The sequence below is a fragment of the Benincasa hispida genome, chromosome 11 (genome assembly GCF_027475165.1).
Source record: "Benincasa hispida cultivar pf3 chromosome 11, pf3_genome.v1.1, whole genome shotgun sequence".
NCBI classification, from domain to species: domain Eukaryota; kingdom Viridiplantae; phylum Streptophyta; class Magnoliopsida; order Cucurbitales; family Cucurbitaceae; genus Benincasa; species Benincasa hispida.
The window spans coordinates 24,362,374-24,387,543 of NC_143488.1; the positions used below are offsets into that span (position 1 = coordinate 24,362,374).

The 25,170-nt window shown below is 36.5% G+C and overlaps 2 protein-coding genes and 1 non-coding gene across 5 annotated transcripts; 2 read left to right on the forward strand and 1 right to left on the reverse strand.

Moving 5' to 3' along the window:
• Window positions 1-17,434: 17,434 nt before the first annotated feature.
• On the forward strand, window positions 17,435-20,355 carry LOC150032525 (uncharacterized). Its single transcript, XM_090307115.1, has 4 exons — window positions 17,435-17,633; window positions 18,347-18,417; window positions 18,814-18,894; window positions 20,159-20,355. The coding sequence occupies exons 1-4, from the start codon at window positions 17,525-17,527 to the stop codon at window positions 20,180-20,182; spliced, it is 285 nt and encodes a 94-aa protein (XP_090163241.1). The 5' UTR covers window positions 17,435-17,524; the 3' UTR covers window positions 20,183-20,355.
• LOC120091477 (uncharacterized) lies at window positions 19,855-23,315 on the reverse strand. Of its 3 annotated transcripts, none has more exons than XM_090307114.1 (7): window positions 22,726-23,296; window positions 21,331-21,408; window positions 21,199-21,233; window positions 21,058-21,113; window positions 20,771-20,869; window positions 20,617-20,685; window positions 19,855-20,152 (listed from the first exon to the last, which is right to left on the reverse strand). In XM_090307114.1, the coding sequence occupies exons 1-6, from the start codon at window positions 23,122-23,124 to the stop codon at window positions 20,627-20,629; spliced, it is 726 nt and encodes a 241-aa protein (XP_090163240.1). In that variant the 5' UTR covers window positions 23,125-23,296; the 3' UTR covers window positions 19,855-20,152; window positions 20,617-20,626. The 3 variants fall into 3 exon arrangements, with proteins under 3 accessions (XP_090163240.1, XP_038905452.1, XP_038905451.1); XM_039049524.2 differs by lacking the exon at window positions 19,855-20,152 and adding an exon at window positions 20,232-20,508; XM_039049523.2 differs by lacking the exon at window positions 19,855-20,152 and having other exon boundaries at window positions 20,232-20,685; window positions 22,726-23,315.
• A 70-nt stretch (window positions 23,316-23,385) lies between these two features.
• Window positions 23,386-23,458, forward strand: TRNAF-GAA (transfer RNA phenylalanine (anticodon GAA)). The gene has a single exon. It is a non-coding gene; the product is annotated as a tRNA-Phe (tRNA).
• The last annotated feature ends 1,712 nt before the right edge of the window (window positions 23,459-25,170 follow it).

Genomic DNA, 25,170 nt, shown 5'->3' on the forward strand with positions numbered 1-25,170 from the left:
TATGCAAATGAGTTTTGTGCAAGGTCGGACAACGAAACTTGTCACTCTTACTTTATAACGCTGTTTACTATTTAAGAAGAACTATTTCAAAGCGATGACCTAGGTAAGTTAACTTTAATCTTGAGCTAACTATGAACTCCTGTTTGTTCGAGATTATCCTTTGATCTGTAAACAGTGAGAGTAGACCAATTGCCTCTGCTCAATAAGCTTACCATTTTGAGGATAAGACCGGATGAATAGTTAGGAACATAGGGTGCAAGAGAGAATTCACTCCTACCCGTTCATTTAAGTGCTGATTCTGGGTCTTAAACAAGAGGCCTCACCCTTTCATTGACCTGAGAGGGATTTGATTTGTTGATTGGATCACAAATCAATTGTTCATTAGGGGGTAAAACATGTTGGGGTTGATGCCCTAAAGTCTCGTGTCCTGTAGTTTGTAAACAGCATATATGAATAGCTGTGATTGTTAATATATGATATTTACTTCACCTATTGTTGTTCTGCTCATTTACTTGTTTTATTTGCTTTACCACAAACTAATAAACATAAAATCCCTGGTTACCTGTATGTGACTTAAGCATGTATGTGGTGACATACAAGTGGATCATGTCTTGAGTGATAACCAAAATGATCTGTAGTATATGGATATAGGAGGGAAACCTTATCCTGGTAATGCTACGGATGCGGCCCGCTTTGTGGAATGGTCACAAGTGTTGTGATTTGCCACAGATGATCTGATCCTGATTATTCGTGTTGGGGACATGTGAGCGGGGGCGTCCTATACAAAAAGTTTGTATAAGACCTGACCACGAAGTGTTAATGTCTTGCTATATAACACCGTTCATGACAGAGACTTCACTTCACTAGGATGACCATAGGTAACATGACCTCAATCCTGAGTGAGTTGGGAACTCTTGCCATTGAGGGTGGTCCTTTGATTTGTAGTCGTCGATTCAAACCTACCCTTTTGGGGATTCGTCTGATTTGGGAGCTGGGAACTCAACTAGACAAGATGGAATTCACTCCTTCCCCAAGGTAGGGGTAAGTAGATAGATGGCTCCCTTAAGAGTTGATTCTGGGACTTGAACAATGTGGCGCCACACACCTTCTCTTGGCCCGAGAGGTATTCACACATAGTTGGACTATGTTGTATTGTTCATTAAAAGAATTAGTGGTACTTAAGGAGTGAGATGTAACTATAGGGGCAAAACGGTAAATTGGCCCAGCTGTACTTACGAGCATCTGTGAAGGATCATCGTACTCATGATTGGTTATATCCAATGGACACAGAAATATATTTGTGGTAAGAAGAGTTCAGATTATATATGATATAATTGGCTAAATGTAAAAGAACCAGTGTTTAGGTTAATTTGAAATGTTCAAATTGACAAGAGGAAGTTCAATTATATATGATATAATTGGACTGGTTAATTATATATGATATAATTGGCTAAATGTATGAGATACATTATTTAGGAGGAAATTAAATATAAATATGATTTATATCAAGTGGAGGAAAAATTACTAAAGTAGATATATGATATCAAACTATAGGATATAAATATAATATAATTATATTTATTAATTAAATTGCTTGATTAATTATTTAATAATTAACCAATTAATTCACGTATGAACATGGGAACGTGGGAACGTGGGGCTGCGAAGGTTAAGGTAATCGGCGGGTTGAAGTATGAAAATCGTTTTCATTTTGAGGAATTAATTCAGTCGTGCAATTGAGATCCCGCGCCCAAAAAGAATTTGTGAAGTAAACGATCGCGAGAGCCTATACGATAGAATCTCATTCGTCTAAACGATCGTCCAGTCTTTCCTAAACGATCGTGTAGCTCTACTATACGATAAACGTCCCCACTATACGATAGCGAAGTTCTTCTCGTGTGCGCTTGTCGTCTACACGATATCTTCTCCTCCGTCTTCTACCAAACTCACCAGAGCCCACTCTCTGGGTTTTTTATGCCGAGGATACCTAGGTCTCCCTATTGGTGGTGTTGTCCCCGACTCCTTGTTTGTGTACGTACGGATCGTGCAGTATTAGACGAGAGACTCGCCGGGGTGCTAGTAGATCGGTGGAGTTCTTCCACTACTATGGGTTCATATATTCGAAGATCGTCTTCCTCTAGTAATGAACTCCTTCTCTATGCCTTAATGTATACTAAGCATGCTATTGTTGAGTTTTATTATGCATAACTGTTAATTTAGAATGTATATCGTTTATATTCCGGTCACTGTGAAAATCAGAGCGATCTAAACCCGCTCATAGAATTCTCGATTTTGAGATCCTTTAATTGGTATCAGAGCCAGGTTTCTGATACTTCGATTTCATTTGTTGCAATGAAATAACGATTACATTCATGGTGGGTACATTTATACGCTGTTTTAAATGTTAATACTGTTGTGGATGTGCCGGATTAATGGATGGTTTCGGGATGATTTGCCTCGGTCTGTTTACATTCCTTTTACATTTTTTATTGTATGTAAAGGCCCCTGCATTTTTTTGGGCATATATAATTGTAGTCGATTCTGTATTCAAAGTGTTTGAAGTCTTAAGTCGTTCGTCGAAGTTCTAGGCAAAGGTTGCGGCTCTTCGAGGAAGAAGATGATCTACAGTTGATCGCATCGTGCAGAAAAGGTTCTATGCAATCGTTGTCCATCGCATGGTGAAGATGAAGGACTAAGAGATTGTGGTTGAACAATGGGGTATGCGATCAAGAGTTGGTCGTATCGGGAAGACGATCACGTACGCGATCGCTAAGTATCGTTTAATGCACGCGCGAGCTAGACAATCGTTTAGGTCAGCAGGCTTCATCGCTTAGTAACTGACTAAACGATCGTTTAGCATCGCAAGGTAAATCGTTTACCAATTTTCCCGCATTGGGTAGACGATCAGACGCTCGCGTATCGTTTAAGCGCGCTAGACAATCGTTTAGATTAGCAAGCTTCATCACAACTGACTATACGATCACTAGCATCGCAAGGTAAATCGTTTACCAAGTTGCACGCATCGGTTAGATGATCAGACGCCCACGTATCGTGTAAGCGCGCTAGACGATCGTTTAGGTCAGCAAGCTTTATCGCATGGTAACTGACTAAACGATCGCTTAGTAATTCAAGGTAAATCGTTTACATGCCATCACGCACTACACGATGGTATAGAAGCCTCGCAACCTCGTCGTTGTCTACGCGATCGTTTGCTAAAGTTCCTATCGTCTAATGCGCACTGAACGATTGTCTACCTGCTAAAGATTGCTACACGATGGAGACCTCCTGGCAGTTTAAGACACGGTAACCGGTTTGCTCGATGACAAATGTAATAGATAGGGTTTTTCATTCCGGTTCTTTATGTTTTAAAGACTCATCTTGGTCCATTAATTCATTTTTTAATACGTGCGATGTATGTTTTATATGTCATATGGTATGCACATATAGTAAATCCTACCTGATGTGAATTCAACCATTGAGCCATTGAACCATTGCATATACCTAAAGGACCAATTACAAGAAGTAAGACAAAGAAGATACAAGAGGCATTCACACTACATCTTCAAAAACTAGCAAATTCACAAGAACCGACAAATAATTTTGAGATCAAAGTTTTATATAATGTTAGTTCAATGAGTCAAGAAGAGAATAGCATGAAGATGGCATGGGAAAAGTCCTATAGTTTGGAAGATGGCACGATGGTCAAAAAAAGTATGCAGATTTTGTGAAGAAAATGTTGTCAAGTGTGTACTGCATGGGAAAATGTGATGTCAAACCTTGTCAAACGTGCACAACTATTTTACCGTCTTCTAGAGGAGATATTTAAGGCAATTTGAAGACTTTCTACATTCCTAGTTTTGTATTTTGATTTATAATTTAGTATGCAATTAAGTTTCAAGTTTCTAGGTGTTATTTTCTAAAATTTGCAATTAATTATATTTGAATGACTTTTGAGTTTCTTGGTCTATCCATGACCGTTTGGCCTATAAAATAGCTTATAATGTTCTTCAAAACTCAGATTATTGATAGCAAAAAGCTTGTGCTTATTAAACCCTTTGGTGTTGTCTTTTTCTTTCAAATCTTGTTTTAGATTTGATATTTAAATCAATTCATTGGATTAGTCTTGATCAAGCTAATTCTGGAGTGAATTGTCTTAGGATCTAAGAGTGACCATCATAGATTCTAAGTTCGATCTAAGTAGCTTTCTTTGTGAGTGTTTGCAAGGATCCTAGAAGAACCTCTAGCTTTGCATCCAACAAGCATCGTGGGCGCTTATCACCACCTTAGGTTATGCATTGATCATGCATCATCTCTTTATTGTAATTGTTATAATTTAGAGAAGCATGATTTAAATATATATAAAAGCATGTTCATGCATCATATAATATAAGAGTTATATTTATGCTTGCATAAAAAGCATTGACATGCATCATCTTTATATTATAATTGTTATAGTATAAGGGTGAATGATAGCATGTTTACTTAGTTATTATGCATTATATAAAAGTTATATAGTAATGACTAGACATTGCATGAAACATGACACATAGGTTACTTTATAATTGTTATAAACGCCTAGTTATGCGCAATATTTTTTTTTTTAGTTTCTTTTTAAGTGTTAAAGATAAATTAGAACTAAATGAAATAAGAAAGACATTCATGCTAACTTAGGTTTAATTCATGTTTTAAAATGTTTAAAACTTGGATCACATAGACCTAAGATCACGGTTCTAATATGATTAGAAACCCTAAGGCTTTAATCTTTTAATTAGTTTAATAGGATTAAATTGGCTAATAAAAGGTTAAATTGTAGCAAATCTATCTATAAGGGATCTTTAGTTTAAGGCGGTATCTATCTAGGCTAGGGTATTTAAGTTGACGAAAACGTAATACCCCTACTTGGGAACTTACCTGGAAAGGTGAATTAGATAGATTTGATGCATGCATGTAAGTTAAGGACAGTCCATTAAAGTGTTTAAATGTGACTACTTGAACTTGTTTATATTTCATAAACAAACGTTGTTTATGAGAAGACTTTAAAAAGACACTTAGACTAAAATTAGTAGCCGGATTGTCTAGGTTAATGAATCCCTAGGTAGAACATTCAGTGGGAGGTACTTGGGGCATGAGATGCTTCACTTAAACCTTTCATTTTTCTCCTTAAGTCCGCACCATGAGATTTATCATCGGCCTCGTGGCACCTTTGGCGTGTCCCCCCAACGGATAGTGTTTGGGTAGGTCAATATCAAGGTGGATGGAGAGAATGTTCATAGTAAGTGGGAGCGGGAAGTGCGACAGCATATCCCTCGGTCTCCCTCATTAAGTTGAATAAAGTTACTGCGCATAGCCTTGAGGCTCCCTGGGAATGTCCCCCTAAAGGATGGCAGTTTTGTGCATTTCTTTATTTGATCTCCTGTAAGAAGATAAGGTAACTTAGTCTCTTGTCTTAATCTGTCTTTTCCCTACGGTAAGCGCATTAGGGCGGGACTCTGACACCGAAAACGAGGGGTTACACTTACACGAAATAGTTAAATGTTAACTATTCTGGACCGAAAAATGGTGGCTGTTAGGTTCAGTTCCAAGAATTGGTTCTGCCTAATGGTTGAGAATGTCTCATCCTAGTGAAGGGACAACTGATCACCCCACCGGTGGCGTTTGTCCTGACTCACTAGGGCATCATTGCAAAATAGAAGTCTATAACTTAGGGTACTTGAAATTGTTTTGCAAAACTAATTGGTTTAAAAGTGGTTTAGCAAAACTAATCAAGATTTGTTCGTATTTTCAGCAACATTTTCAAATGGCTACAGCTACGTTATCTTTGTTAAGCGCCGAAAAACTAACTGGCGACAATTTTTCAACATGGAAACACATGATCACGATGATCCTGATCATCGAGGATCTCATGTTCGCTCTCACGGAGGCTTGTCCTCCTATTCCAGCTCCAAATGCCGCTCGAAATGTTCGGGAGGCATACAAGCGATGGACAAGGGCGAATGAGAAGGCCCGAGCCTATATCTTGGCAAGTCTTTCTGACGTCTTGGCCAAAAAGCATGAGCCTATGGTCTCAGCCCGTGAGATCATGGAGTCCCTGCGAGGGATTTTTGGACAACTATTTGAACAGCTTATGCATGAGGATCTTAAATACATATTCAACTCCAAAATGCAAGAAGGCACCTCTGTTCGTGAACATGTGCTAAACATGATGGTCCACTTCAATGTGGCGGAGTTGAATAGGTCTACCATCGATGAGGGCAGCCAGGTTAGCATAATCTTGCATTCTTTGTCAAAGAGCTTCCTGCACTTTGTTAGTAATGTGATTCTTAACAAAGTGAAGTATAACCTTACAACTCTCCTTAACGAGCTGTAGATATACCAATCTTTATTGAAAAGTAAGGAAAGGAAGAAGGTGAGACAAATGTTGCTTCATCCTCAAGGACGCTCCATAGAGGTTCGACCTCAGGAACGAAGTTTGCACCTTCTACTTCTAACTCTGCAAAGGGGAAGAAGAAGAAGGGTGGTAAGGGAAAAGGGAAGGCACCTACTAACCCACCGCCTGTCGGTCTGAGGAGGCGTCCACAAGTTACAAAAGGAAAGTGTTTCCATTGCAACCAAGATGGACATTGGAAAAGGAACTATCTTCAGTATCTGAAGGAGAAAAAAGCAGCCAAGGCGGATAAAAGTAAATATGATTTACTTGTGCTCGAAACTTGTTTAGTGGAGAATGATAATTCGGCTTGGATAATTGATTCAAGCGCCACTAACCATGTTTGTTCTTCTTTTCAGGGGATTAGATCTTGGCGATAGTTGGAGGCTAGTGAGATGATGATGCGAGTAGGCACTAGGCACATCGTCTCAACTGTGGCAGTGGGAGGGATCCAATTGACTTTACAGAATAGGTTTCTAAATTTAAATGATGTATATATAGTTCCTGAATTAAAAAGGAACCTTATTTCTGTAAAGTGTTTATTGCAATGTAAATACATTGTTTCTTTTAATTTGAATAAAGCGTTTATTCATAAAGATGGTGTCTTTATTTGCACAGTAAATCTAGAATCAAATTTATATATGCTAAGGTCGTTAGCCATTAATTCCCTTCATAATACTGAAATGTTCAGAACTGTCGTAACTCAATCAAAACGTCAACGAATTTCTCCCAAAAAAAGTGCCTAACTTTGGCATCTATGTTTAGGGCACATCAATCTCGATAGGATTGAGAGATTGGTGAAGAATGGACTTCTAAGTGAGTTAGAAGAAAATTCTTTACATGTGTGTGAATCTTGCCTTGAAGGTAAGATGACTAAACGACCATTTACTGGAAAAGGTTTTAGAGCCAAAGCACCTCTTGAGTTAGTACATTCTGACCTTTGCGGTCCTATGAATGTGCGAGCCCGAGGTGGCTATGAGTATTTTATCAGTTTTACTGATGATTACTCCAGGTATGGGTATGTTTATCTTTTGCAACGAAAGTCTGAATCCTTTGAAAAGTTCAAAGAGTTCAAGGCTGAAGTTGAAAAAGCATTGGATAGACGGATTAAAACACTTCAATCAGATCGAGATGGAGAGTTTTTGGACTCCGAATTCTAGGACTATTTGATAGAACATGGAATCATTTTCCAACTCTCAGCATCAGGTACACCTCAACAGAATGGTGCAGTGGAGAGGAGAAATAAGACCTTGTTAGACATGGTTCGTTCGATGATGAGTTACGCTTCCTTACCGGACTCGTTTTGGGGTTTCGCAGTGGAGACTGCAGTGTACATACTCAACTTTGTTCCCTCCAAGATTGTTGCGAGAACACCTCTAGAGTTGTGGAATGGACGTAAAGCTAGTTTACGTCATTTCCGCATTTGAAGATGCCCTGTACATGTGCTTGAGGCTAATCCCAAGAAGTTGGAACCACGGTCGAGGTTGTGCCTCTTTGTAGGCTACCCAAAGGTACACGAGGGGGTTATTTTTATGATCTGATGGAAAATATGGTGTTTGTTTTCACAAACGCTACTTTCTTAGAGGAGGATCATATAAGGGAGCACAGTCCACAAAGTAAAGTCGTGTTACGTGAGCTTTCCAATGAAAATACTGAAACTTCAACAAGAGTTGTTGAAGAGTCTGCTACATCAACAAAAGTTGTTGATAGGAGTTCATCCAGTAGGTCGGTTCCACCTCAAGAGTTGAGGGAACCTCGACGTAGTGGGAGGGTTGCGAACCCACTCATTCGCTATCTGGGTTTCACGGAAATCCTTGCTATGGTAGCAGATGGCGACGTTGAAGATCTGTTGTCTTATAAAAAGGCAATGAAGAATATTGACCGAGATGAATGGGTCAAGGTCATGGATCTCGAGATGGAGTCGATGTACTTCAACTCAGTATAGGATCTAGTAGATTAGCCTGATGGGGTTCGCTCTATAGGTTGTAAATTGATCTACAAGTGCAAATGGGATACTGATGGAAAGATACAGACCTTCAAGGCTCGACTTGTGGCAAAGGGTTATACCCAGGTAGAGGGAGTCGACTATGAGGAGACTTTCTCGCCTGTTGCCATGTTAAAGTCGATCCGCATCCTTCTATCCATTGCAGCTTATTACAATTATGAGATATGGCAAATGGACGTCAAGACGGCCTTTCTGAATGGCAATCTTGATGAGAACATTTATATGGTGCAGTCCGAGGGATTCATAGCCCTGAAGGAAATCGAACTTGGGATTTCCATGAGCAGCAGACTAAGACAATTCCAAATTACAATCATGAATCAATAATACATTTACAGTCGACTTCAAACATAAACGATTATGCAAATTACAAAGAAATTATAGCATGAAACAATACAAATGTACAAAGAGAACTATACGCACATATACACTAACGTCTCCACGCTTCGATGTGCGACTTAGATCGAACAACTGCAACCACGAGCGTTCGATCTACACGACCGCAACACCACACGAACACAGCACAAACACTTCGCGCTCGTCCTCAACTATCTCCACAGTCACGATCTCCTTCGCAACACCACGAACGGACTCCTCCAAAGCACCACGAACAGCCTCTGAAAAACCTCGACCATGTCGAATTGAGTGTGACACCACCAACAAGGCGACCTTGGTATTTTCGGTGTGAGAATCCAGAGGGTGGGCTCCGTTCGAACTTGGTGTGAGGCAGATGAACAGAGGAAACACAGATCGTGTACACGACTGGGCAAGTGGGAGAAGTCGAAGACCTATCATATAGGTTGATGCCCAATCATTTAGATAAAGCTATGCGATCGTTTAGCTCTATCCTTTAGCTCGACAGACTCTACACGATCGTTTACCTTCGGCCAACGATCGTTTAGTAAACACTGCATGATCGTCTAGCTAGCACCTGCACGATCGTTTAGCTCGTTCAACCTTCGTTTAGTAAATCTATGTTTACTTGACGACCACCGTGAGTTTCTTTTCGCGGAGAGAAAACTCAAAATTCTTTTTCAAACTTTTGTAAAACAATACCATTTCAAAATAGGAAACCAATTTCTTTTTAAATTCACGGTTACCATGATCAATAACCACCCACTACTTTAGTTATTTAAAAGAAAAAGTATTAATTATCTAAGAATTAATATTATTATAAACATAAATGATACCAACTTATCATACTATATTTATAACCTATAGTTTTAATATTTCATCTCATGAAACATATAAACCATAGTTCTTTTTCTATTCCATGGTACTTAATGTAAATCTCATTTACATCAATCCTCCACTAGATGTATCTTATACATCATGCCGATTATATCACATATAATCAAAATACCTCTTGTCAATTTAAACATTTCAAATCAACACCAAGAACTTGATCCTTCAACAGAATCCAAGCTACCAAGAGGACCTCATGGACCTGTAGATCTGAAACTCCAACGGTACGTGAATAACTGACTAAACTCTTTAGTCACGGGATCCACCATCCATTAACTGCCAGACACTCCACTAAAGACCGACAGCTGAACTCTCCTCACTACAGAGATATTATGTGTCCATCTTAACCAATCAGCAGTACGACAATCCTTCACAGATCGCTCATAAGTACAGTTGGGCTAATAACCGTTATGCCCCTGTAGTTACATTTGTCTCCTTGAGTACCACTGATCCCTCTAATGAACATAAATCATAGTCCTACTATGACTGAGTCTTCTCTTCCAAAGAGAAGCTATGGCCACTATGTTCAAGCCCCGGAATCAGCCCTTAAGAGAGCAATCTCTCTACTTATCCCTGCTTCGGGAAATGAGTGAATTCCATATTGTGGATTGAGTTCCCAGCTCTCAGATCAGACAAGTCCCCAGAAAGGTAGGCATGTTGAGTTGGCAATCTGGCCACTCTCACCCATACTAATCAAAGGACCGCCCTCAAAGGCATGAGTTCAAAAAACACTCAGGATTGAGGTCGTGTCACCTATGGTTGTTTAGATGAGATGCAAGTCTCTAATATCAACGGTGTTATATACAGAGTCTAGTCATCTCGTGGTCCAAGTCTTATACAAACTCTTTGTATAGGACACCCCCGCTCCATGTCTCCACACGAATGGTCAGGATAACCATCTGTAGTAGTTTACAACACTAGCAAACCTCTACAAAACGGGTCGTATCCGTAGTGTCACCAGGATCAGGTATTCCACCTTAATCCTTATACTACAGACCGATTTAAGTTATCACTTAAGGCATGATCCACTTGCATATCACATATACAGAAAATCACCCGTTTGATCGAGTATGCTACCAATCAATTTTTACCTCTTATTTTAGTGTGGTCAGAAATCCATAATAGAGTCCGACCACAAATGCTTAAGTTCACATAAAATAACCAATGAGCTTTGTTTATTGGATATGAGTAAATGCCAGAATTAAATAACACTTATTTTATTCATTTAACAATGTGCATCTTTACAAAACAACGAGACTTCGAGAGAATTAGGACACCAATCCCAACAAGCTCAAGGTTAAGAGCAAAAGGTTTACAAACTAAATCGGTCCATTTATGGACTGAAACAGGCGTCTCGATCTTGGAACATACGATTTGATGTCGCGATCAAGTCGTGTGGCGTTGACCAAAACGTTGATGAACCTTGTGTCTACAAGAAGATCATCAACGCTTCAGTAGTCTTCTTAGTGTTATATGTAGACGATATCCTACTCATTGGGAATGATGTAGGTCTACTGACTACAGTTAAGAACTGGCTAGCGTTCCAAATGAAAGATTTGGGAGAGGCTCAGTTTGTTCTAGGGATCCAGATTTTTCGGGATCGTAAGAACAAAGTGCTAGCACTGTCTCAGGCATCGTACATTGACAAAATGTTACTCAAGTACTCGATGCAGGACTCCAAGAAGGGCCTACTTCCATTCAGGCATGGAGTCACTTTGTCTAAGGAAATGTCTCCTAAGACGCCTCAAGAGGTTGAGGAAATGAGACGGGTCCCATATGCGCCTGTCGTTGGCAGTTTGATGTACGCGATGCTCTGTACTCGTCCAGACATCTGCTACGCTATGGGCATAGTCAATAAGTATCAGTCTAACCCAGGCCAGGGTCACTAGACCGTAGTGAAAAACATCCTCAAGTATCTTCGGAGAATGAGGGACTACATGCTCGTGTATGGTTCTAGGGATTTGATCCTTACAGGATACACGGATTCTGACTTTTAAATTGATAAAGACTCTCGCAAGTCCACATCAGGGTCAGTCTTTACTCTTAACGGAGGAGCTGTAGTGTGGCGAAGCACTAAGTAGGGGTGCATCGCCGACTCCACTATGGAGGCAGAGTACGTAATGGCTTGCGAAGCTGCTAAGGAGGTCGTCTGACTCAGGAATTTCCTGATAGACTTGGAAGTTCTTCCAGATATGTTTAGGCCCGTTACCCTTTATTGTGATAATAATGGGGCAGTGGCGAACTCCAAGGAGTCAACGGCGTGGTAAACACATAGAGCGAAAGTATCATCTGATCCGCGAGATAGTGTATCGAGGTGACATGATTGTCACACAAATTGCTTCGGAGCATAATGTTGCTGACCCGTTTATGAAGGCTCTCACGGCTACAGTGTTTGAGGGTCACCTACGGAGCATGGGTCTACAAGATCGCCCATAGCTGAACTAGGGCAAGTGGGAGATTTTATTGTACTGGGCTATCATGTGCCCTAGTTTTTTATTTTGTACTATTTTTTTGTATACCCCACTTCTCTTTAGGACAAGTGGGAGATTGTTGGGTTGATGCCCTAAAGTCTCGTGTCCTGTAGTTTGTAAACAACATATACGAACAGTTGTGATTGTTAATATATGATATTTACTTCACCTATTGTTGTTTTGCTCATTTACTTATTTTATTTGCTTTACCACAAACCAATAAACATAAAATCCCTGGTTATCTGTATGTGACTCAAGCATGTATGTGGTGACATACAAGTGGATCATGTCTTGAGTGATAACCAAAATGGTTTGTAGTATATGGATATAGGAGGGAAACCTTATCCTGGTAATGCTACGGATGCGGCCCGCTTTGTGGAATGGTCACAAGTGTTGTGATTTGCCATAGATGATCTGATCCTGATCATTCGTGTTAGGACATGTGAGCGGGGGCGTCCTATACAAAAAGTTTGTATAAGACCTGACCACGAAGTGTTAATGTCTTGTTATATAACACCGTTCATGACAGAGACTTCACTTCACTAAGATGACCATAGGTAACATGACCTCAATCCTGAGTGAGTTGGGAACTCCTGCCATTGAGGGTGGTCCTTTGATTTGTATGGGTGCGAGTGGCCAAGTCGCCGATTCAAACCTACCCTTTTGGGGATTCATCTGATTTGGGAGCTGGGAACTTAACTACACAAGATGGAATTCACTCCTTCCCCGAGGTAGGGGTAAGTAAATAAATGGCTCCCTTAAGGGTTGATTCTGGGGCTAGAACGATGTGGCGCCACACAACTTCTCTTGGCCCGAGAGGTGTTCACACATAGTTGGACTATGTTGTATTGTTTATTAGAGGAATCAGTGGTACTTAAGGAGTGAGATGTAACTACAAGGGCAAAACGGTAAATTGGCCCAGCTGTACTTACGAGCATCTGTGAAGGATCATCGTACTCATGATTGGTTATATCCAATGGACACATAAATATATCTATGGTAAGAAGAGTTCAGCTGTTGGTCTTTAGTGGAATCATTGATAGTTAACGGATGGTGAATCTCGTGGCTAAAGAGTTTAGTCAGTACCGTTGAAGCTTCGAGCCACAGGTCCATTAGGTCACCTAGGTAGCTTGAATGAAGTCGAGAACCAGTGTTTGGGTTAATTTGAAATGTTCAAATTGACAAGAGGAAGTTCAATTATATATGATATAATTGGACTGGTTAATTATATGTGATATAATTGATTAAATATATGAGATACATTATTTAAGAGGAAATTAGATATAAATATGATTTATATCGAGTAGAGAAAAAATTACTATAGTAGATATATGATATCAAACTATAGGATATAAATATAATATGATTATATTTATTAATTAAATTAATTGATTAATTTTTTAATAATTAACCAATTAATTCACGTATGAACATGGGAACGTGGGGCCACGAAGGTTAAGGTAATTGGCGGGTTGAAGTATGGAAATCGTTTTCATTTTGACGAATTAATTCAGTCATGCAATTGAGATCCTGTGCCCAAAAATAATTCGTGAAGTAAACGATCGCGAGAGCCTATACGATAGAATCTCATTCGTCTAAACGATCGTCTAGTTCACGTGTTCCCTAAACGATTGTATACCAATTTCCTAAACGATCGTCCAGTCTTTCCTAAATAATCGTGTAGCTCTACTATACGATAAGTGTCCCCGCTATATGATAGCGAAGTTCTTCTCGTACGCGTTTGTCGTCTACACGATATCTTCTCCTCTGTTTTCTACCAAACTCACCAGAGCCCACTCTCTGGGTTTTTGACGTTGAGGATACCTGGGTCTCCCTATTGGTGGTGTTATCCCTGACTCCTTGTTCATGTACGTACGGATCGTGTAGTATTAGATGAGAGACTCGCTGGGGTGCTAGTAGATCGGTGGAGTTCTTCCGCTGCTGTGGGTTCATATATTCGAAGATCGTCTTCCTCTAGTAATGAACTCCTTCTCTATGCTTTATTGTATACTGAGCATGTTGTTGTTGAGTTTTATTATGCATAACTATTAATTTAAAATGTATATCGTTTATATTCCGGTCACTGTGAAAATCGAAGCGATCTAATCCCACTCATGGATATCTCGATTTTGAGATCCTTCAACATAGATTCGACCCAGCCGTTATTACAAGCAACCTATGAAGGGTTAACTTACTAATCATGGTTATATCGAGGGGACATAATATATCTACAGTGAGGGAAGTTCAACTATGGACTTTAGTGGAATCACCCATTAGTTAATGAATGGAGATTAGATCGGTCTAATGAGTTTAGCCGATTAATCTCGGATCATTTGAGCCCATGATCTGTAGGTCCGCGAGGTCCCGCTACTAACTCTTAAATGGATAAGCTCTAAAATAGCGTAACAAGTTAATTTAAAGTGTTCAAATTAGAATTAAATGAATTTGGAGAAATAATATTTAAATATGATTTAAATATTTGAAGATGGAATTGTGTTAAAAATTAATTTAATATTTGATATTAAATTAATTAGAATTATTTATTAATTTTATTAAAGAAAATTAATTTATGAAATTAATTTTTTAAAATTAATAATATTTTCAGTTTTATGAAATAAAATTGATTTTTGAAATCAATTTTTATAAAATTGAAAAAGAAAAGAAAAACACAAAGTTGGAAAATTTGATTTTCCATTTACTTCATGAACTAGTTCACCAACAACCCACTTTAACTCTTCATTAACTCCAAGCATGAGGTGCATCTCATGTAGCAAGCTTCTTTGCATGAATGTCTACAATATATAGAAGATTTGGAGTGTTTTGAAGAGAGCAACCGAACAAAAATTTTAAAAAAAAAATTGAGAAAAGAAGGATGTTCTTCTACATGGTTGTTGCTATGAGCTTCTCCAAATTCCCTTAATTCCAGCTTATTTTGAGTTCCACTACTCAATCTTGAGCTTCAAGAGGATAGTAGAGAAGATCTTGGGGTGGTCTACAACAAGATCCTATGGAGATTTGCAGTTGAATCGAAGCTTAGAGGAAGTTCTTCAAAGGTATGTCATGAAACCCATTTTTTTTTTTCTGTTGAAGCATGTTTTCTTTTCTGCCAAAATTAATGAATTAGAGTGCTTATGGATCTTGGTTTCTTCCGTTACACATTGGTACCTTCCAACAATAAGATATCCACTCATATGTTTTTTTGTTATGGAGTGACATTACTCGGATCGTGAAATGCATCAATTTAGGAGGTTGCAACAAATTCTGCAACCTTGCGATACAGATGCGTGACTCCATTCACACGATCTACGAGATAGACATGAGTGAGACTAGATTGCATATTTGGCTTCTCAAATTTAAATTTGGGAAAATCGAAAAAATTTGGTCGTTAGTGGACCATTTATTAATGACGGTGTAGATACTGAGCTTCGATATATTGAATGGTATTCCACTATTAATAGACGATATATAACGAAAGTAGGTGCATCCTATCACTTGTTGGTATGAATTTATTGTATATTAGGAATGTTTAATTTTATTGCTTAATTGCATACCAATATAATTTCTCAAGTCATTAACTTGTTTACTTAATTCTTTTTTAGTCTAATTTAGCAAATATGACATTATTTGGTACAAAGGCCTTGCGTAGACTCACCTCTATATATCGAGTGCGATATTTCAATGGTTATGTTTTAATTGAAGAACAAGGTGATCTAGCAAGACATCAGGATGTTCCTATTCGATCTAATATTCAAAATGAATATCCAGCAACTCCAATCAATCATTCTACCCATAGTTCCACGATGTCAACCCCCTCAACATTTGAATTTTTTCCAACAACCCATAGTATGTTAAGTATGGAAGAAGGGCAAACTTCACATGTTTGTCGAGATATCCATGATCAATACGTAACATACTAAAATCTTGGCAAAGGTATACATTTTATAGAGAAAGGCCAATCATCAAGTGTAAGAAGCCGTGGTAATCATGGGTACTATGTGACTCAACAAGATCGATTTTAGGCATAAAGAGGATCTTCTTCTGGTCATGAATAAGAACATTGTACTTGTAATCAAATTCATGTATAAAAATATAATTTTAGTCTACACCCCAAACACCTCAGCATCCTAAAGAACCTTGAAAATTATTAATGCAACTGTTGAAAATTAATATTCATGTTCTTACATAAATTCCTAAGGAAATATTAATAATAAAAAAAAAAAAGTCAATGAAGGTATCTTTGAAATATATATATATATACATTGTTGGTTTAAAGGTACTAGTGGAGCGTTTTAAGATATTTTTGAAACAAAATACAAATTTTGTAAATATTAACTATAATCGTTTTTTAAAAAATGTATATGTATGGAAAAGAAATTTTTGGAACAAAGTACAAATGTCATAAATATTGACTATAATTTGGTAGCAACTTTTTGTTTTAAAATATGAACAGTAAAATTACTTAAATCAAATATGGTTAACAACTTTTTGGTTTTAAATGTTATTTTTTATATATATTAAACACATTACCGGTAGTTTGGAATTAAACGAATGGAACATTATTTTACAAGAAATTAATATCAATTACATCAAATTAATCAAAGAATAGAAATTCTTAATTAAAGTAAGATTATTATATATATCATATTAAAATGGATAACATTATTATCACTATAAAAAAATGAGGCTAATGAGATTGTTAATTTTATATTAAAAGAATTAAAAATGGGGGATTTCAAAAATAGAAAAAATAAGAGAAACTATTTACAAAAAATAGCAAAATTTTAATCTTCTTTGATAAAAGTCGAGACAAGTCTATCAATGTCCATCAATATTTCTTTTATTATTTTTGTAAATAACTTGTCTATCTGTGAAAAAATCTCATTAAAAATACTCTCATTAATTTTATATTAAACAAATTAAAAATTCATATAAAAAGAATGAATTAACAATCCAACATCCCGTCTTTGTCAATATTCTTTTTTTTCTTTCTATATTGAATACGTCTATTGAACAAATGCATTAATATTTTTTTCACATTCAATATGTTTTTTCACGAGACATTCCGTTTTGACCTGTCAAATTTTTTCTTAAAAAGAGTGTAGAATACGTCTCCTCAATAGACGTATTCTAATGAGGACAAAAAAAGATACCCATTTTTCCTAAATATTTTGAAATAACGCCTTTTCCTTAATTTATTTAAAAAAACTACCGTATTTCTCCAATTATCCCCTTATTATTGATTAACATTTAAAAAATATAATTCAAAAACCTATATAAATACAACCGAATTTCTGAATCAAATTGGATGACACTCGAGGCTTCTGTTAAGTTCCACGGGTTACACTCATCTTGTCACAATTTCCAAGAGCAGAGCACCGAACCATGGCGGCATGGACGGCGGCAGCTCGCCGCATAGTTCTGTCTCACAAATCAGTTTCTACGGCTCAAATCGCCTCTCTAACTCATCGGCGCGGTCTCGCCGGCGGTGGCGGTATTAACCTTCTCCATTGTTTGCTCCCGCTCTTGCTTTGTTTACAGTTTGTTATTTAGTTTGCCCTTCACCTCGAGCTGATGATTGGATGCTGAAAAACTTTGGAAATGGAAGAAAGTTGAATTCTATTTGCTTATTTTGGTATAATAACTCTTTGTTACTCGATGAATTAGGAAGAACGAGTTGAACTGGCTCCGCTGAGCAGAATTTTCGTTTCCTCTATGCTTTGCCATTAGGGTTTTCTTCCTCTATTTGTGAATGATTGGGTCCGAAATTATGCTTTGCGCGGCCCATTTTCGATTTCTGTAATTGTTCATCTCGATTCTCTGCCGTCTGCCTTACGTTATAAATCAATTTTATGTAAACTCAAAAGGGTATAAAATCCACTTCTACACTGCTTTGCAAACTTTTACCAATTTTATACTCTCAAACCAATTAGAAGTTACATAAACTTGAGTTTATAACGTATTTTTTGTGCAATTCAAAACAAAACTTTTTAAACCAAACCTTGATTATTGAGAATTATTGTCATGTAGCTATATCATCATGTATCTTTGGAACTTGGTACGAAATCCTAATAACTCTCTCCTCTTTGTTGAAAAGTCTTCTGATTCATCATGATAAATGCTGTTATATCAAGTTTGCTAGCTGAAGTAATTGATGAACTTTGATCTACTAGTAATTTTGTTTGTTCTGCTTTTGTAATCTTGCAGATCACCATGGACCTCCGAAGGTGAACTTTTGGGAGGATCCATTTAATCCATCTAGATGGAAAGGAGAACACGTGAGCTATTTTCTAGTTTTTAAATTGATCATCATCCTCATTCAAATGCTTGGACTCTGATTATTACGTTGCTTTCATATTCCTAGGCATGCACATTTTAGTTTGGTTAACATGTCTGTGTCTAACACGTTGGACAATTCCTGACATTTTATTGAAAACTCTGCGAGGGACGCTGTGTAATACTAATACACTAGTTGAACAAATTGAATACATGCCAATTACTAGTTAGACGTTATGATCCCATGGCGAACACTCATGAATCTTTTAAAAACAATTGTTAGAGACAAGAGTAATGCTAATCCTGCCATCTTCTATATGTCTTCTAGCTGATGGACTCCTTGCATTGTTTTTTTAGAATCACTACACATCTTACTTAACATATATGTGTATTCACAGTTTGTGATTGTGTCTTTGACTGGATGGGGTTTAGTTCTTTACGGGGCCTATGAGTTCTTCATTAAAGGCAAGAAGGAAGAGGTATGGCTTTTTTACATCTTTATTGAAGGAAAATATGGTTAATATGATTAATTTTTCCTTCCAAAAGGAAACTAGCTTCGAAAAGTAATTGAGCTGCTTTATTGTGGGTTTTGCTGCTCCGGTTCAGTTTTATGAATTGATAATGTCGTTGTGTTGGTGTGTAACCCATTAGTTTCACCAAGGTAGTCACAAATTGAGAAACAACCACATTAAAAATCTCTTATTCTCTTTATTTATTTATTTATTTATTTATTATTATTATTATTATTATTATTATTATTTTGTAGACTGTATATCTATCATTTAATTTTTGGTGAAGAATTATATCAATAATAGTTTATAGGCTTCCATAGATTCCATACTTGCACTGATTTGTTTGCTTGTCAATGGATCAATAAATTTTTTATTTGTTACTATCCATTCTTATATCATCCACATGTTTGACTTAGATTTATTTATATGTGCGCAGTATAGTAGTTTATAATTTAAATAATTTAGTCCCATTAGATAACCATTTGAACTTAGTTTTTGGTTTTTGAAAATTGTGTTTGTTTCCTCTCAATTTCTTACCATATTTTTCATTTTTTACAAGTAAAAATGTTGGATTTTAGTCCAATTTCCCACAAAAAAAAAGTTTTAAGAAATGACTTTCTTTTTCTTTTTGTTTTCAAAACTTGATTTGATGTTTGAAAACATTAATAAAAAGTAGACAACAAAACGAAGAAATCTAGAGGTCAAAAGTGTTTAGCTTAATTTTCAAAACAAAATTATTATCAGGATTCTTAGTGCTGTGCTGATAGTTTTGGAAATTTCCAATTTTTTAAAAACCTGTTGGTTTATTTTCTAAAATATTAAAAGGTTAAACTACAGTTAGAATTTTTTTTAACTTGTGTCTATTTGGTGTTAAAACTTTTCATTTCATATCCAATAGATTCGTATCTAATTTGAGATATTTAAAAATTCCTTGATTGATAAGATATAAATTTAAATTGTATGTATAATGAAACCCTAAACCTTCAATTTTGTTGAGTAGATCTATAAATTTCAATAAAATAAAAGTTTAGAACTAAATTTGTAATTTTAAAGGTAAACTACAAAATTCAGGGGTTAAATCCACATTGATTGGATATAATTAATAGCTTTAAGAGCTAGTCCGTGTTTCTCGGCGGTAAAATCCTCTAACATGACCTTTCTTTTTTTCTACATATCATTGCTGAATGGCTTAGACATGGTTGCTCTAACCTGCCTCTGTTTTCTCCTACAGAAAGTTGGAGATGGAAAACACTAAGCCTCCCGGGTTTTCAAGACAGCATCCTTAAGTATATACAAATAAAACGAGCAAACAAGCTTAGAGCGTATGTTATAGTCCATCAGTCTTTTATTAGTTACAGAGGGTAGATATGATTGTACTTTAGACTTATTGTATCAAAATCAATATACAAAGTGAAACCATTTCACAAATTCCTACAGGTGTTTCAGAATTGGAAATTTCTGGCCATGAAGAACATGTTACAAGTATACAAATATTTCCAGTGTCAAAACTTAATTCAATCTGGCAAACCCAATTGAACCGACTTTTTTCCCTAAATTTGATGTACTTCTGAAGAATGTTTTCTGTAATCCATGGTTCACAAGCACTTCTTAAGAATAAGCGTGCTATTTGAATGCTTCAAGTATCTTAAGAGTTAAGACTACAGCCTGACAACTAAATCAATCACTTACCAACACGACTTCAGTCCACATCTTTTACTTCTGCTTCTATGTCAACCACTGCACCAGAAGTTTCCTTCCCTACGATCAACAACAAGAGGTGGTTCGGTTTCGAGCACGTTAAATATTTCATGTCGGGCGAGACATGGTCCAGCAAGAATTTTACCTTTTTGGGGAGAAGTAAAGTCACCGAAAGCTTGTCCAAAGGTGGAGGAAGTTTTGTTGGAGAACTTAACGGAGTCCCTCACAAACTTGTCATCCACCACTGAATTTGAAAAGGAAGAATTAATAGAGACAAATGAAGAGAAGTTTACTCTCAGAAAGTACTCAACGTTCTTACATAGAAGGAAAAGAAAAAAAGCAAACCCAACCACGATAAACTAGTTGGAAAATGCTGAAAACAGGTTACTATCCAACAACAATAAGAACTCAGGAAAAGAACTATGGGTTTACCAGAGAAAGGTTGGCTACAAAAAGGGCATAGTTGCAGCTCTTCATTCAGTGTTGATCTGCAATATGGAAGCAAATGAAGTGTGTTCGTCATTTGAAAATTGTATAAAACGAATCTGATCGTGTTCTTTCAAGATCACTTACTTGAAAATTTGAAATTCGTTTCCACAATTAGGGCACTGCAAATGCAAGACAAGAAGTGAGAATATGTTAGTTAGAAGTTACATAAGCTGAAGATTTGAGATTGAAAATGCAAAAGATATAATAAGGACTAACAGTGCTTTGAACTATATCTCGTCCTGCCCACCATATAAAAGCGGCCACTCCAACAATTGGTACAAGAACTGCAACAAGCTGAATAAGCATACATGTTAACAGATCAAACCAGAGCTCTAAAAGGTAAAAGAGAAAGGAATTCATCTTCAGTCCTTGAATGCAAACAAAATAGAGCTACAAACGCACTTTTTTTCCCGATTAGAAACCAGTTTCAAGCCTGGGTCAGCAGAAGCAAATCCAAGATGACAGATTCATCAAAAAACAAAACAAAACTACAGAAAGGAGCTCCTATTGTTAATGAACAAGGTTAACATATAATTATAATCACGGATTAACTTCACAGCATATACCTAAAGGGAGGGGCTGAAGTGAGCCACACTCTCAATCAACTTTATAGCATAGCATACACCCATAAGAGTTCTTCTATTACTCTACACACCTATCAAAGAAATACCCTCTAGTATAAGGTGGAAAAGCTGCTCTTCCACTTCCATAACACCTAAAAGGAAAAATCCGATCTTGTTTATGTGAGAACATCAAGAAATCCACAATCAGAATCAACTCCGACAACTGTTAAAAGGGTTACTCCTTCATCCTCTGAGCCTATCGGCATCTTATTCGCCTATCGGCTCACCTTTCCAAGTGAGTGAGGTAAGCCCTTCTTCTCAACCAAATTTGGAGCGGGCAAGTTCAATGGGACGGGCACTTCCGTAGTAGGTGATCTCCGTTTTATATCATCGGCCTCCTAGAATGTGGACAGACTCATAAAGAGAAGTGCGACCTCAGCACTGCATCTACGGACCGGGCTAACTGCCCTGAAAACTGGCATTTAAACTATAAGGTTGGCAACTACAGGATTAGGTTGATATAATTAAATTATACTAAAATTCATTAGCTTAAGCTTTTGAGTAAATTAGTGATTTGACGTGGTGTCAGATACTATAAAGCTCAAACTTAAATTTTCGATCCAAGTATAGTAACCTAAAGAAGCACCATTCTAGAGAGTTTGTTGAGGATCTCACATTGATAAAATCAAGGGGTCTCACAATCTCAATAAGATAGATGAGCTACTCACTCCTCTTATTATCGATTAATTTTAAGATAGAACCTCGTATTATCTCAAACTTTCAATGGCCACATGAACATTGAACCCAGAGTGATATTACCAGTTAAATTAAAACACAGAGCACAATGGAAGTAAAAGTAAAGTGGCATTAAAATGTTCACAGGGAAGTCTCAATAATCATTAAATGTAACTAAAACTGCATAATACAAGCAAGGAGCAACGAATCAAGCACATTCACCCCATTTTCCAAAGAGAAAAAACAGATCTTAAACTTTGAGAATCAAAAGCAGACAGAGAGAGAGAGAGAGAGAGAGAAGAAGCATACAGACCCAAATGGAAACAATCGCATCCAAAACCCAGCCAAGCTGCCCTGTTACCGAAAGGTAGGTTAACCCAACAGCCAAAGCAATATTACCCAGAAGCCTCGCAGTTGCTCCATCGTCTCCGCCTCCACCGCCGCCGCCGCCACCGTTAAACCCAAAACCCTGATTAAACCTTGCTACAATTAGCCCTCTCTTTCCCTTAGACCCTCCATGTTTTCCAAAAACCCGTACGTTACCCCGACACACATCCAGAAACGACAATCTCCTTCCATAAACCCTCAAACGGAACCCATTTCGATCCCAGGAAGCGACCTTCGGAGCCGGAAGAGGATTAAATTTGGTGGGTTTGTTGCAGAAACTGTCGTGTAGTATGTTCAAGGTAGAGAATCTGATGAAACTTGTCATTTGGGATTGAAGCGAGAATTAGGAAGCAGGTTTTGAAATCTCAATGGTGAAGAAGAAATTCATGATGGATTATCTGGTGTGAGCGAGAGTGAGATGGGTGTCTCACTGATGTTCCGTATATGGCTGGCTCGTTATCCGGTGGCTCCTCCCGGTCCCTTACAGAAACAAAATGAGGTTGAAATTCAGAGTTAATGACTTTTCTAATTTTTCCAAAAATAAAAGAACTACTTTGTGTTATCGTTGTTATAATACAAGCAATAAGCGGGGATAGCTCAGTTGGGAGAGCGTCAGACTGAAGATCTGAAGGTCGCGTGTTCGATCCACGCTCACCGCAATAAATTCCTTTTCTTGTTATTCTCATTCCAGCAAAACGACGTCGTTTCACGCTATGATTGGCCAATGAAAACTAGTGAAGGAATATGGGCCAGGGTAATGGTGTCCGTCCACTTGAAATATATAAGCCAGCCCATTAACATAGTGTTCGTATACTGAGTTTGAATAATAATTTAACAATACAATATAATAATTAAAAACTAGCCATTTTCTTGTCACGAAATATTGCCTACTTTTCATTTTAAGCACTTAATTTGAATAGGATGCTTGAAATTACATTAATGTTAAATCAAAGTGCTCTTAGTTGGCAAATAATTATATAAATGATGCATTTTTATTTTGTTTTTAAGAGGTATTTTTGTTTTAAAAAACTATTATTTAGCATAACCATTTCAACCTAAATAATTATAACGAGACAAAGTGACAGTTGTTTAAACATACCTCACCATTAGATTGTGATGTTTCATATTTATGGTCTAAATTACACTTATAAACGAAAAGATTCACCACTTCAACTTGAATAATTGTAATGAATAACAAAAATACAAATTATTAAAAGATGTAAGTACAGAATGGGGATGTAAAAATTTTTCCCATAACTAGAGATGTCTATTTTCCTATAAGAATTTTTCGTTTAGACCGGAAATGGGGGACAAAAATTCTCCGTAAGTTAAATGGAGACGAGGATGAGCCTCGGCCCTATTTGCTTCTTTTCAAATTTATTATTATAATAAATAGAAATATTATTAGTAGTAGTAGGATTATTATATAAATATTATATTTAAAATTCAAATTTTATTGTCTAACGGCGAAGATAATAAATATTTTGAATATTTAAATTTAGATTATATATATATATATATATGAATAATTTGGTAGGTAATTATTTCTTTCTAAAAAAATTTAAGCAATTTCACTGTAAATTCAATTTGTTTATATAGAATTAACTATATAAAAAATAGTAAAAATTTAGCTATTCGATTAAAACTTTTCAATAGTGGTAGATAAGTTAATTAACTTTTAAAAAAATATATAATAGAGAGATTTTTCGCATATTACATGGACTCTGTGAATTTTTTCTTTGTATAAGATCCTCGTCATGTTCTCAATGAAAATAAATGAAGAAATTTTTGTAGATATGAAGAATAAAATAGAGAATAAGGATGAAAATGGAGAAGTCATCTAAGAAACCTTTTTTAAAACCAAAAGTGATTTGATATGATAACAATTTTTTCTAGTTTTCTAAAATGTCTTTGTTTCTTGGCATTTTATTTACTATGATTTTCATGTTCCTTAAATAAATATTTTAATTTTTTACCTTTCAAACTACTTTTCTTTAGTTTAAAAGTTGGACTTAAATTTTGGAAAGCTTTTAAATGGTAGATAACAAAAACAAAAAAAATTATATGTGAAAATAATATACATATACTTAATTTCTAGAAACCAAATAGTTATGAGACGGGACTAAATTAACCAATACATTAATATTACTTTGTATAACTTTATATAAACTACTTTATAGATATCAATTTAGAAAGGATAATACTTGTGTGCATCCTAAGGTACATCCATCTTTATACATCACTCTCATCATTCACACCACAAAAAAATAAAATATTTATAAAAAAAAGAAAAAGAATTTGTCACATGACAAATTATGATTGAACAATTTCGTGAGATATACAAAATAGGTACTGATCGATATGCACTAAG